Here is a 15,483-nt window from a genome sequence, read left to right as displayed (position 1 = left end):
GATCACTGAGTCTTATTAACAGCCCATATAAGCCACTTGAGTCTCTAATACAGCTAATCCCCAGTCATGGCAGCCATGGACAATCAATTACCCAGAGAGCCTTGGAGTGGATGAATAGTGGCCACCCAAGGTTTTTTTTTTTTTTTTTTAATTGAGGAGCTGGTGTGGGGGTATTTTTCAGTTTTGGTTGTTTTTCCACTTTGTAATAACTCGACTCCCAGGGAAATTATAACACCCTCCTACTTACCTGGAGGATATTTAGTGCTGCCATAGAGGATGGCTATTTGCTGAGCTTTTTTCTGGAGTGGTGCACTGTTGTAGGTCATCTGTATCCTCTGACATGCCACCTCTAGGGGTTGTAAAAGTTCACAAGAAAGACGTCCCAATTGACAAGGTAAAACTCAAGAGTATCCCTCCACCTTATCACACTTGCCATCTTCAGAGGGGTGCTGGGGATCAAACTCAGGTCCTCGTGATTGTATGGCCATCACGTCAGACCCTGAGCCATCTCCCCAGCCTCATGTGTTAATTACCGACGGTGCCCATGATGCCACTGGCTTGGGAAAAGATTGAGCTTTATTCTCAATGTTATCAAGGATTATTAAAAACACCTCTTCTTAGTTCCCTCCCCTTCCAGAAACTTCCTTGCATATATGTGGTAAAGCTAAAATAAATTCACACAAAAATAGAAATCTAAAATTAAATATTTAATTAGAACTCTGATTTGCTTTAAAGATAGGTGGCATTACACAGGTTATGTTACACTCTCTTTATAATTTTTTTTGACAAAAAAAAGAGATACTGTTCATTTTAACAGGCCGCCTTAATATTAATACATGTTCGAATAGGATTGGAACTGAAAATCAGCTAGAGAGGGTAATGTTACATTATGGGGGAAAATTACAGTTTCATATTGTAAAAACATTTATTTTTTTTAACAATTTACCTACATTAATCAAAAAATTACAGCATATTTAATAATTTTACAAATTCTTCATAAAAAATATATCTCTGTACAAAAAGGTCTTCCGCACCTACGTTGTGACAGCAGCGTGTGGTGGAGACAGGAGGGGGGGCAGCAAGAATGGATGGTTTTCCTGATCATAATGCCAGCTTTCTTTTCTCCCTTTTTATAATAGCTTTTGTTGTTGTTGTTATTGTTTACAAAATATTTTACAGAAGAAAAAAATTATTGCAGCTAGCCTGAAGGCAAGATGGGCAAAGACAAGCAACAGTTGAACAGCTTCGAAGCACATAACCTGTCATTCATAGAGCGTGGACTCCTCACTGTGCTCTGGGCGCTTCAGGGAAAAGTCTAGACCTCACTGAGGAAGGTGTTCCTGACTGTCCTGCTAGGTCTTCAATGCCTCTGAGACCTGGTGAAACACCACACACACACACACACACACACACACACACACACACACACACACACACCACATACACACATCCTAGGAAGGATTGAGCTAGGCTCTCAACTGAGAGTGCCGCTCAATATTGTATGTTGGTTTTAAATACCACGATGCAGTCTGGTAGCTGTAGGTCAGTTTGCACACAAAGGAAAACGACACTGGTCTGATGATGTGGTTCCTTGCATGGATGTATGCCCTGTCTAAGTCAAGTCTTCTTAATGTAACTGGCCAGCAAAGAGGCCAGGGATGTGGGGACAGAGACGTTAGTTTAGACTCCAAAGTCAGCATTTTGCACCTAGTCTGAGTGACTCAAACTTAGATATGTACAATATATATATGTTTGTGTGTGTGTTTTTATATACATCTAATATATATAGTAACCCTGTTCTCCCTTGCGCACTCTGGTCCGTGGACCTTCTGATGTTCTCTGTTTTGTTTTGGCTCAATGTGTGGTATAGAAGCACACTCTTGCTGACATCATCTGAATTTATCCCAGGGAGTCAACGAAGAACCTCTGTGGAGCCCAGAGGAACCCCGTGGATGTGTGTCGGCTTGGCTGGAGGAACCTATGTCAAAACTCTTTCCTAGGACATGGAGTCCTGGAATATGGAACCCAGTGGACAGAGTTGTCAGCAGAAGAAGTCAGGAGCCCTGGCACACAACAGACAGCCCTTGCAAGAACAGTGGGCTGGAAGGAGGGAGCGCAGCCGGGCCTCTGGAATGCTCAGAATGCTGAACTTCCAAAGCCGCGAGCAAGCCATGTTCCTTTACCCACTGTCCTCTGGGAAGTCCTGCATTTAAACATCATGTAGACAGATCCACCTGTCTTAAAGCTAGGCATGAATGTAGTCACCACAGCAAACAGAACATCAGCACGACATCCTGACCCATGTATCAGTGCAAATCTGGGATGTGCAAAGGGGGGATTTTTACCACGTGGACTGTGCATGAAACGTCAAATAATAAAATAAGCATTATATTTCCAAAAATACTTTTATCAAACAAATATAAATAAAAATAAACATGATCTTCTCTTTGAATTTCTTACAGACATTTCTCTAGCCCTGCCTTGTCTTTAGGCTGTTTATTTTATCCCTGTTGGCCATACCACCTATCTTATATATATCACAATAGATAGTCTATCAGTAAGGAATTTTAACGTTTCAAAAATCATTGTAATGATTTTTTTTTTTTGCAGAAAAGGCAAATAATCTATAAAACAGATCATCATGAGGGTGTGCGAGCGGCGCCTGCCCTTCCGATTCTGATTTGGATTTCTTTGATTTCCCTTTTGATTCCTCTGAGCTTGGGTGTGGCTGTGAGATAGCCTCTCAATGCATTCTGGGAGGATGATGTTACAAAACAGAGAAAGGAAACAATCCGGAAGGGAAGACTTCACTGTGAACTGAGTTCATGAGCTACCTAAAATAAATTACTATTCACATCTGTACATGGAACACAGACATTGCTGGAGCCCCCTGTTATTGATTAGTATGGTGTAGACAATAGTCGTATGCACATGAAGTGGGGGGATATCAAGGGGAATACACAGGCTTCATTTCCACCACTGGAAGTAGGCAATGAATTTGACATGAAAATGTGGCCAACAGAAGCAATTAAAAGAATAACTTCTTCAGCATTACTAGCACTATCTCCTTTTCAAAATCTGTTCTGTATCCGGGGAGACCTTCCTTTGCATCCCAAACTTAACTGACAGTGGCATCATTTGCTTGAGAATATGGTATGAGAAAATGCGTATGTACAATGTATAGTGGATACAAACCCTGTGGAAATAGTTTGTTTAGAAATCAGACTTAGTCATTCTTGACACACTAGTGCAAAATGTTGAGCATTAAAAAACTCTGGGATGGACCAGCTCTGACTGTGAGATCTGCAAACATCCCTAGTGGCTGATGGACGCCCAGTGGAGCCTGAAGATCCGGGGAGCTCCTGTCTCAGGCAGGGCAGAAGCAAAGCGTCCGTGTGTGCATTTTCCAGAAGGCGTCTTCTCCAGGAAGGCTTTTCTTTTGTAAAGAATTCATGTCCAGTGAATAGGGTTGAAAAGAAAACAGAAAAAACACAAAACACACATCAAGTGGCTACCATGTTGTCGCCGCACCTGAGGGATGTATCGGTGTGCTCAGAAGATTACACCAAAGGCATCCTGGCCACACAGAGACACAAAAGTCAGAGGCATTAAGTACCACCGGTCTGTGAGACTCTGCAGTCTTCCTTGCCCTCGCTGTTGTTGGGGTCTTGATTTCTGGTGGATGCAGCAACCGGGCTTTTTATAAGCCACTTTCCAGATGAAGGTGTATTTGCAATTTGATCCTCAGAAGACTCGGGCATGATGGAGAAGACATTCCCACTGCGTTATGCCAGCAGACGATGGCCAACGTTGCTGCAGCAAGGTAAGAGTAGAAGGGGGTGGTATATGGCACCAAAGGATTTTACTGCTTGTCCATCAGAGGTATGGCTATGAATCGGTCCTAGGGGGCACTGAGGGCTATACCACTGTACACACTGTGTTCAGAGTCGTGTCAAACCTCACAGCCTTGGCCTCTGTGGGTTTTAAGTTTGTATCATACATGGGGTTTTCAAATGAAGCTTGTCCATTACTGTTTTCATGGCCAGCATAGCCATTGTATTGAACTTTTGGTCTTGTTCTAAAGAGAAAAAGAGAGAACATAGTCAGATCCCTAACTGGAATGACAGAGCCTCTACCCAGTCCCCATGCTTTCTCAGCAGGAAGCATTCCTATAAAGTTACAGAGAGGGTGGGGCGTAGCAGCTAATTTACCATGGTTGACTCTTTAAAACCTGCCGTTTGGGGTTATAAACATAATGTAAAGTTGGAAATTATTTCCCATCTCCAAAATACCTCTCTATGCATTGAAGGGAGCTTTGGGGGGGCTATGAAGATATCAAAGGCAGGGAGATACTTGGTCTGGAAACCCATCTATTGCCAGTAAGCAGCAAGGATTTGGTGAAGCCGAGACAGGCTTCATTGTGGTGAAATCAGTGCTCAGCCTGTGCCTCAAAGCTCATTTCAATTTCTAATAAGTTCATCACCATTAGCAGAATTCACCATATGCTGGTTAATTAATATATATATATATATTCCCTCTGGTGGGTCACCTATAAGCCAGTTTGGGGCTGTAGGAATAGCTTGGCAGTTAAGAGCACTTGCTTCTGAGGGTCCAGGTTTTGTTCTCAGCACCTACCTGGCAGCTCACTGCCTGTAATTTTACTCTGGAGGGATTTGTCGCCCTCTGCTGGCATCCATGGGCACTGTACACACAGGCAAACACTCATGTATAAAACAAAAGAACTATATATTTTAAGGAGCGTGTTTATTGAAATGAGACGTATTATCAAAATGTTTCTGTGGGTAAAGGGAACCCTCTAGTCACAACCCATGCTTAAAAGGGAGGTTTTAGAATAAGAAGACTTAAACAAGAGGATAAGCAGTTGACCTCGTCAGCAAGGTACTTGGCTCACAAGCATGGGGACCTGAGTTCAAATCGTCACATAAAATCCCAGAAGCAGTGGCACACATCTGTAATCCCAGCACTGAGGAGACACACAGGCAGATTCCTGGGGCTCATTGGCTTGCGGTAATCCTAGCCAAGGCCATGCGCTCCAGGTTATGTGAGCTATTGTGTCTTTATAGCTGAGGTGAAGAGCTACAAAGACGTGACCCATTGTAGATTCCAGGCCTACAGAGAGACACACACATGTATGTGCACCTGGATGCATAACTGTACATACCAACTTAAAATGTACATGTAATGCCCATATACCCTAAGACACACCAGACAAGAGACCTATCTCAGTGAGGCAGGTTTCCTTAGGACCATGGACTCTGATTGAAAACCACCACCTCCTCCTCCCCCTCCCCCTCCTCCTCCCCTTCCCCCTCCCCCTCCCCCTCCTCCACATCATCTTTTTCTTTTCTTCTTCTGCTGACATTTTTTGAAATTAAATTTATTCCTCACATACTGCAACCTGTCTGCAGATTCTCCTCCCCTCCTCTCAGCCTTTTCTCTTACCCCTCTCCCCATCCCTTCCTCCCCAGTGTCCTTCAAAATAGAGCAGACCTCCTAGAGACAGCAACCAAACATCCCATATCAAGTTTCGATAAGACTGGGCCTCTCCCCTCATCTTAAGGCTCAATGAGGCAGCCCAATAGGAGGAAACGGGTCCCAAATGCATGAAAAGGTATCAGAAACAGGCCCTACCCCTTCTGTTAGGAGTCCCAGAAAAAACACCAAGCTACACAACTAGAACATATACAGAGGGCCTAGGTTAGACCCATGCAGGCTCCTTGATTGTCTGTTCAGCCTCAGGGGGCCCTGTGAGTCCAGATTTATTGATTCTGTAGATTTTTCTGTGGCATCCTTGACCCTTCCGGCTCCTACCTTTCTTCCCCCCCTCTTTAGCAGGATTACCTCTGTGCTGCCTACCGTTTGGCTGTGGCCCTCTGTATCTGGAGAACCTCTTCTTAATGTGGATGAATGAGGGAAAGGGACTCCAATCCGTGGGGACTTTGTGGTGTCTGCTAAGTAATGCCCAGCCACGCCATTAAGGAATGCCTTAGTCTGCTGGAGTTGAAATATGGGGCAGGGAACCCAAAATATTTAGTGCTCATTGCAAGGTGTCAAAAGAAAAGTACCCAGTGAAAGGCTGGGACCCTGGCTTTCTACATCCTTTCTTTCAAAAGTATTCTCCTTTCTTATATGGCCGGGGAGTAGAGAGATGTTGGATTCTCTGGATGTGCTCATCACAATGGCCCCAGTTTCCTCAGTAAACCTGGGAGGAAAACATGGCTTCTCTCTCTTCACCATGCAGCCCTCTCAGTGTGGTTGGATTGAAGTGGGGGGATCTATCACTGTGACAATGAAGGCAGCTCTACTCTCTGGAGAAGGCAGCTCTACTCTCTGGAGAAGGAAGGTATCGGTACATGGATAGCTTGTGTTTAGCTGGTATCTTAGTGTGGGAGCCTCTCCCCACATCCCTTCATGAAAGTACCTGACCTGACAGCTGAGACTTGTTAGGAAGCTCCTGGGCTTAAAGACACACTCTGTAATGTTCTGAATCAACTTAGGGGGCACCCTGTCCCACACTTCAGATACAGCCAGAACTCATTTAACTCATCCAGGAATGTAGATGCTTATACAATATTGTCATTGCCAAGGACAGTGGATTCTGACCCACAGAGGTGTTAGCCTCTCTAAGGAAGCCTGGGGCCTGATTCTCTGACACACAGGGAACTGTCCAGCTGGTCTCAGGGCTGAGTGAGAACCAGAGGCTCCCCACACACCTGACAGGATCAAAAGGTAAGAAAGCCTTTCTAACAGGCCTGAGCTGTTCTTGCAGTAGGACACTAAATGAGTGAATATGAATTTACATGGATTATGAATCCACGCAGTTGCTGTTAACATGGAAGGAATTCCATAAGAAGAAGGATTTTCATTCCTGCCTCAAAAAAGAAAAAGTGCCTCTTGCCCTGTGGTACTGGAGGACACATGACGGCTGTAACAGCATCAGAAGAAAGAGATACTAAGTCTCCAGTACCTGTTGTATAGGGTAATTTTCTTCCAAAAATTGATAACAATGTAGTTACAGGACTGTAAGGAGCAGAGGAAGCCTTTTTCTAAATGTGTACTGTTTGACACAGACATAGCTATAATTGAGGATCCAAGGACTCTACCGTACCATGATGGCAAAACCTTCCAGATAAGGGTAACACTTAGAGGGAAGGTAAAGCCTTCCTTTGGTCCAAGTGTGATGTTGACAGTGCACGCTAAAAGTAGCAGCATTCTCCTCCAGGATGACTGCAACCTGAGACTGCTCTCTCATAGAAACCTTCAATCAAGACAAGCCCACCCCTCCCACCATGATGAATGTACTGAGACTCTGGATTATGGCAAGGTTGGATCTGTTCCTGCTGAGCACAGGTAAGAAGCCCAGCTTTCTGCAAATGTTTCCCCATGTCTTTTCTTTCTTTATCCCCTGGGACCAAGGTGTGCAGAAAGTGGTTAATACCTGCCATTTCTTTCCTGGTTGTGTTTGTAAAGTCAGGACACCTGTAGCCATAGGCAAGAAAAGCTTAGCTACAAACTACAAATAGCCTGAGGACCTCATGTTTTCTTACATGTGGGGCAGTATACATGTAAAGAAGCTTATTGCATAGTTTTTACAAAACATCCTCCCTTCAGTTTTGTTTGTATAATAACGACTAAGTAGAAACTTGTGCATTACATAAGCAATCACATGGTCCACTTAAGTGTTAACATCATGTCTGGGGGGTCATAATTTTTTTTATAAAGTGTTACTACTTAAAAGAACTCAAATAGAATTTTGGAATGATTTGGTATATAGCAAGTTTTCCCAGACATATATTATCCATGTAGAAAAAAGGCACAAAGTTTGAATCCTTCACAGTTGGTATTCATTTCAGACAGGGTCTCATGTAGCCCAGGCTGGAATTAAACTCTCTATGTAGTTAAAGATGACACTGAATGCCTGGCCTACTGTTCTTCACCTCCCAGATGCTGGGATTGCAGGCATGCAGTGGAATAGGACCCAGGGTCTTGTGCATCTTACATATTTGCTCTATTAATAGACTTCCATCCTTAGCCTGTCTACAGTGCTGCTGCTGCTGCTTCTTCTTCTTCTTCTTCTTCTTCTTCTTCTTCTTCTTCTTCTTCTTCTTCTTCTGCTTCTTCTTCTTCTTCTTCTTCTTCTTCTTCTTCTTTCTTCTTCTTCTTCTTCTTCTTCTTCTTCTTCTTCTTCTTCTGCTTCTTCTTCTTCTTCTTCTTCTTCTTCTTCTTCTTCTTCTTCTTCTTCTTCTTCTTCTTCTTCTTCTTCTTCTTCTTCTTCTTCTTCTTCTTCTTCAAAAAGAAGTGTGTGCATGCATAGTAACCCCAAAGAAAGGAACCCATTTATTCTAATTTGATCAAAACATCTAAGTTTTGACATCTCATTAAAAAGGATTTTTCAAGCTAATATATGTCAATGTATTTTTCTAAGGGATGGGGAGCAGATAGCTACTCAGACTATTAAGAACCTTCTAATTTGCTGAAGGAGAAAGTCATATCTATCTATCTATCTATCTATCTATCTATCTATCTATCTATCTATTTTTATATAGATCTACATCTATATATCTATATTTACATAGATCTATATAAGCCTATTTATATAGATTATATAAATATGTATAGACTTATATAGATATAGAAATATATCTTTGATTCATAGATGTGAAAGAGCCACAGCATGGAAACCTTTTCTTTCTCTCCTGCTGGAATGATGCAACTCTCCCATAGCTTGCTACAAGATATGATTTCCTTCGCCCGTCCCTTTCGATTCATTCCTTTAAAGATAATTACCTGGGTGTACCCTGATGATAAAATGGATGAAGTCACATGAGGGAAAACAGAACAAAAGAAAAAAATCATCAAACAGAAAGCCTGGTGTGTGCACAGCTTTATAGAAGGAAGCACACCCATGCTCTGTGCCAGCTTCTCAGCTGTAGGAAACCTATGTGCATGTGAATTCAAGCACACCATTGTTCACACTGCTGCAGCACGCCACAAACATGTGCAGGCAACTCACTGCCCAGCAGTACCTGTGTTTGTAGAGGTAAAATGCAAACCCTGATAGAATTAGAGCGAAGAAGGGGACGAGAATCGCAGCTGCCACAGAGCCACTGCTGGTGCCCTGGTAATGATTTGAAGAATCTGCATCAGAGTTGGAAGGATCTAGAAGACAAAAGGGATTTGAAATTATATACTGCTGAGGTAGAAAAGTGTCTAGAATATGTCTTAGAGATGAACACAAGAATCGTGGTTTCCATCCCACGGTGAAGCAACCTCGTATTCTTTCTTGAAGATTGCTCACCAAACTTCCTCTTAGTGAATTTTCCTTTCCTGAGCATGGTATACAAATGGAATCTTCTAGAATTTTTATTTAGCTTTATCTCTAGTGTATCAATCATCAGTATTTTCTTGCTTTCCTAATGCCGACTGATATCCCAACTGTATCAATAGATGTACCACATTTCATTTCTATGACTCCTCAGTGGATGGACTTTTGAGGTTTCCTCTTGGGCGATGGAAATAACACGCCTGAAGCCTCTGGGACACATGTGTAAGAACATGCTTGGGACACATGTGTAAGAACATGCTTCCAGTTCTCTTGGCAGGACAAGCAGGGGCACAATTCCCTGTCTCTGTCACTCTATGTCTAACTTTGATGAGCTGCATGTTGTCCTCCTGAACATCCTACCAGCAGAGTCCAACCTCTCTGCCTCTTTGTTAGAACTTTTAAATTTCTATTCTAGCTATAATAGTGCATACAAAGTAGTGAGTAGGTACAGCTTTGATTTCCACTTCCCCAGTGACTGATCTTGTCTGGGATGGTTCATCTCAATTCTCAGCTTGATGACATCTACAACCACCTGTCAGACAAGCCTCTGGAAATGCCTCTGGGGCATAACCTGATTGTATTATTGAAGTAGAAAGAGCCACTCATCATGTCAGATCTTGGACTCTGTAGGTAGAAGAAGGGAACTGAGCATGTGTTCACTACTCTGTTTTCTAATTTTTGAATGAGTTGTGACCAGATCCTTCACATTCCTGCTTTACCATGATGAACTGTGACTTGAATTGTGAGCCAGAAAGCCTTTCTCCCTTAAGTTGCCTCTGTCAGGGACAAGGAAAGAATCTAACATAATGTCCAACATCTTTTGTGGGCTTTTGTGTTTGTACATAATCTGGGAAACTTGTACTCAACGACCCTTTTCTGTATTGCTGGCTTTGTCATCAGCTTCCATGATATGGAGCCCAATACTCTTTTATGTATTCTAGATATAAATGAATGCTCAAATTTATTATGTTTATAGATTTCTTCTCATTTTGTGTGTATTGGCAGATCACATTTTTCCTGTCAAAACCAATTCCCCCTAAGTTTCTTGTAACTGTTTCAACATTAGAATTGTCTTTCAGATTAACTTGACTTCAGTATCCATTCAACCTTAATCACTTTTATTTGGTTTATCTATTGACTGGAGACATTTAGGAGGTTGTTATTTTCATCTATATACATAAAAAAGTGTTCTATCCAGCATTCGTGAATGAATTATGGCCACTGGGGCATCACTAAAACATTGGCATTTTTAATTAGCTGAAAGGGAGACTCACTTGGGATCCAAATTATTTTCTAAAGCAAATTGTTTTTGGATTTTATTTTTTGACAGTAAGGTCACCATCTCAGGAGGATAAAGATTTCTTGTTAACACAGCTGTTATTTTGTTCTGTTACAAAGAATGTGGCAATATGAAGATGTACTATAGTCAATGATAGCTCCTGGCATTCACTGTATGGGTAAATCATGACAATGATAGCTCCTGGCATTCAGTGTATGGGTAAATCATGACATCCCTGTGGTCTTTGGAGCAGCCCAATGGCATGTTTGACCATTGCCAGAGGGAGGTAAACCAAAAGCAGGGAGGGCAAAGGAGGCTCAATTTCTTTGACGTTTTATGATGTTTCATACAATGAGATGAGTACAATGTCCATCTATAGGAATATTATCCATATTGTCATGCTCCCCAGTGTGTGGATTTAGAACTTGGCTGCTTCATGATTCAGGGAATCAGCTTTATGTTTGTTCAATAACCCAAATTCTTTTTAACTAGAATAGCCCATGCTATCTTGATTCTATGACTGCCATACTCTGGTGTGGCCAGACTATAGTTTATCAGCTGCCTTTTGTTACATAGCTTGGATTTGTGCCCTTGGTGTTTGAATCTAGACTATTGCCAGTGCTAGTCTTAGTCTAATCATACCCAGATAATATAACCCAATTTGAAAGATTGTCTCAGCCTTCAGACCCTGCTGACACTGATTTGATCAGGAGACTGAATTCAGGATGGTGGGAAGAGAATGTTTTCTAATGGCTTGCCCTTACTGATTATCTTTGGCAGTAACTATAGGTAGGTGACATCTTTCCTTCACTATCCCTGAGTATCTGGGTAGCAGTCTTCTGCGTGTGCCATCAGTGACAGCCACCCCAGTGCTCACTTCCATATTGGCTTCCTCTGTACCAGTCTCTGAGAATCAAAGTCTGCATGGCAGTACTCTTCACCAAGAAAGTCAATGTGGTGTTGACAGTATGCAAGCACGTACAGCCATATATGCTGTCTAGGAAAAAAAATATGGTGCTCAACTCATTTCACAAATGTTTCTACTGTATTGTTGGTAGATGCAGATAATGGCCTCCATGTGAGCAGAAGTCAGAGCACACAAAGCAAGCATTGTTTCTAATCTAATCCAGTGAGTCATTCTGAAGTTGGATAGGTAGGAAGGTAGGGGTGAATCTCGGAGGGGTTGGAGGAGAGGGGGTGAATGTTATACGCAGTATGAAATTCTGAAAGAATTAATAAAAATATTGTTTTAAAACTCTGCTGGTACTTCTGTTCATGGTTTTAGTCATCTCTTTATGGTTTCTTTTCAGCAGAATTATTTAAAGACCCAATTGACCTTTGTTTTACACAATAAACAAACAAACAAACATAAAATAGATAAGTTTACCTTGTCTTTCCAGCTTGAACTTCCCAAAGTCTTTTCCATGTATATCACCCTGAAAGGAGAATCCTCCTCTCTCAAGTCCTGAGGATACCTGGTGTGCAGGGAAAGGGGGGCAAGGCATAAGGAGGAGAGAAAATGTAGCTGTCACCCAAAGATAACTGTCAACACTCAGATTTAGACATTGCATGCCCAGAGTGGAATTTTCCCCAACTCATTTTAGTGACATAAGTAAACTGAAAATCAGTACTGAGTTAAAGGTCAAGCACCATAGAAAGCGTCATGATGACAGACAGCTTGATTCCTAACATCATCATCCATTCTAAAGGGTCACATGGCAATGACCTTCCCAAATGGGGAACACTATGTTCCGTGGACTCACTTTCATTGGCTCCATCCAGGCGAACATCATGTAAGACTGTGAAACATTGTCATAGCAAAGTGGGCCACAGACGATGGCTAACTCACAGAGAAAGACACTGTACCAGCTTGTTCTGTACACTGAGGAGCCTTCCGAGTATTGTGTAGCTGATCTCTAAATGTTCACAGTCCTGACAGTGAGGGTGTGGATTAGCATAGTCTAACCTAGACTGAAGAACCCATTTGTCTTCAGCAGCAAGAATTCCCTCAACTCTGGGCCAACTTATTTCTTACATCAGAGATTTGGTGGTTGCCTCTATCAAATGACGGGATACTGTGACCATGCTTCAGGGGTACCTTCTGAGTTCCTGAGGGATGGGCAGTGTTTCCTCTGCCCGTAATTCTCAGTGGATCATGAATTCTTTTGCCCAGACCTGAAAGCGGGAGGACCATGTGAAAAATCTTCATGGAAGTACTTACGTAACCATCGAGTCCCCAGTTGTCATTTTCAAACTTGCTTACAAAAATATCTGCTGGGCCTTTGATATGAAAGGCTTTCAGAAGCAGGTGGGCCTCTTCCTTCTTGTAGACCCCTGGAAAAAAGGTTACAGTTGTCAGTCCTACTCTGAGGAAGTCAGAGTCAATGACTTGGTCATTAACTCATCCAATAAGGAGTGGGCACAGTAGGGAATCATGACACTGGCAACAGAACATTTAAACACAGGTTTTGTTTTGAAGATTAAACCTTAGTATCTTTCCCATTATGGGGTTGGGTGAAGGGGAATCATTTCTTACTAAAGTCCTTGAAAGAAGCCTTCTCAAACAACTATAACCCATTCCACTAAATTCAATACCACTATCCAATAAAAAAATTAATGCAAAGGCCACCATTTTCATCCATATTATATTTGCTTCTGAAGACAGGGGTATATAGAGAAAACTGACCAAAACCCTACTTCAAAACTCAGCTCTTTCTAAAAATGGCTTTTCCTGTTCATAGGAAAACATCATGGTGGGGGGATTTTGAGGCTCACACTCAGAGACAGGCAGAAGGTACCGAGTATCTGTACCTGTGAGCTCCACCTGCATGGAGATAGCTGTGATACAGCCCAGAGAGGTGCTGCTGAAAAATGCCTTGCAATTAGGGCCTCACCGAAGGAGGAAAACACAAACCACAGACACTAACCAAATAGTACTGAACCTGTCACTTCCCAAGGCAGAGAGGATACGGATCTAGAAGCCATGGTGCATAAAGGGACATAGTAAACAGATGAATTCACTATCAGTTCACTAGAGAAGCAAATCTTAGCACCCTGTGAGTGAGCTCCACCTGCAGATACCCAAGTGGAAGGGACCCTGTGCCAGTAGACAAGAGACTACCTGAGTCTAACTCTGGGTAGTACCTTTCCTACTATATGCAATGCTGTGACTTTTTTTCCCTCATGCATTTAACCTCCAAAACTTTGAACTTTGACCCCAGTTCTACAAGCTGCACAGAGAGATAAGAAATCTATCTTTATGACATTTTTTCATGGTTAAAAAAAGCAACAAGAATGCAAAATGTCACACATCCAGCCAAGTTCTCCATAGACATTACTTCTTTCCTGCCTCTGGCCATTATCCTTTAGATACACTATGGTGGGAAGTTTGGGTGTCCCTGGATTTAAACATCTCCCAGGTCCAGACTATTGAATTCCCAACACTAGTCTGTGGAGATAAAGGGTTTATAAGCCAATGGGGTCATACCCTCCCCCGCCACACCCCCCTCTGTGTGTGTGTGTGTGTGTGTGTGTGTGTGTGTGTGTGTATTGGTGGGAGAGCTCACATGTCCATACATAAATGTAGGCTAGAAGTTAATGTTGGATATTTTCCTCTATTATTCTTCAACTTGATGCTGAGACAGAGTCCCTCACTGAACCTGGAACCTAACATTTTGTCTGGATGCTAGAAAGTCCTGGGATCCTCCTACCTGAGACTTCGGATGCTAGGGTTAAGACATATGCTACCACACAGACTTTTTTCATGCGTGATGGGGAACTGAAGTCAGGGCCCTATGCTGGGCGCTGAAAGCTTTACTCATTTAGCTAGTTCTCCGGACCTGTACTCGAACTTCATTTAAGAAACAAACACTAAATTCCCAATCCCATGAGGAGTAAGACTAAGGAATTTAAATAAAAGTTCCATGTGGGCTTGGTATAGTGGTAGACGCACAGCAGAAGATGAGGCAGAGGCCTGGTCTACACAGTCAAGGATTGATAGAGACCCTGTTTCTAAAAAACAAAACAAAACAAAACAAAACAAAACAAACAAACAAAACCTACACTCCTTAGTTTCTTTTATTAATGATACATTTTTAGAAACTCAATATAAATAATTTGCTCACTAAGACTGAGCATTGAGTCATTCAAAACAAGCTTAAGCTTTAAGGAATTGGCCAGAGACAAAACGTGTCTTTATAAGAAGTGGGTAGCAAAAATTATGCTGGAACATAGGCATGATGTCTCATACCCATAGTCCCAGCACAGAGTGGACTAGGTAAAAAGTTCCCTGCAAATTTGGAGCTAGCCTAGTCTACATCATATTTGGGTTATCCATGACAACATACCAGAGACTCCCCAACACTAAACCATCCCCAGATGTACATATGATGGTACTATCCTTATTGGTTACTAATCTAAACGGAGGGTAGATGGTTTAGCACAAAGCTCGACTCTGCCCGTTGCTCACCAGGGCACTTAGGAAAGTCATTTGATTCTTCCTTGGACTAAGTATGTGACCAAGTCTCTCTTTACTTCTCCTTCTTGCTCTCTCCTTTTGTCTTGAAAGGGTATATGATAAAGTCCTTACATCACAGCATCTATCTAAAAGTGAAAATGATACTGGCTAGAGGTGCTTGGAGTAGGTCTGACACTGAAACCTGAACCTACTATGTCATTCAGGTCTCATATCAACCTTTGGGTGACGAAACTCCTAAAAGACATGCCAGTCAAAAAACAAGACAACCAAACAACTTAATCCGGAGCCATGGAGTTCTAGATATAAATGGGGGGTTCTTAATTTAATAGGTCATACATGCAATTTTGAGGGAAGAAAAAAGAGGGTGTCTCATTTCTATAT

The 15,483-nt window shown here is 42.2% G+C and overlaps 1 protein-coding gene across 1 annotated transcript in view; it reads right to left on the bottom strand.

Moving 5' to 3' along the window:
- Window positions 1-686: 686 nt before the first annotated feature.
- Window positions 687-15,483, bottom strand: part of Csmd1 (CUB and Sushi multiple domains 1) — a 1,514,424-nt gene continuing 1,499,627 nt past the window's right edge. The window contains exons 67-70 of the mRNA XM_032918494.1: window positions 12,847-12,959; window positions 12,013-12,100; window positions 9,048-9,180; window positions 687-4,078 (exon numbers count right to left, since the gene is read on the bottom strand). Of these exons, the coding sequence (XP_032774385.1) occupies window positions 3,919-4,078; window positions 9,048-9,180; window positions 12,013-12,100; window positions 12,847-12,959 (494 nt within the window). The 3' untranslated portion in view covers window positions 687-3,918. The remainder of the gene's footprint in view (window positions 4,079-9,047; window positions 9,181-12,012; window positions 12,101-12,846; window positions 12,960-15,483) is intronic.

The sequence above is a fragment of the Rattus rattus genome, chromosome 13, assembly GCF_011064425.1.
Source record: "Rattus rattus isolate New Zealand chromosome 13, Rrattus_CSIRO_v1, whole genome shotgun sequence".
NCBI lineage: Eukaryota > Metazoa > Chordata > Mammalia > Rodentia > Muridae > Rattus > Rattus rattus.
This window is presented reverse-complemented; position numbering and strand designations above follow the sequence as displayed.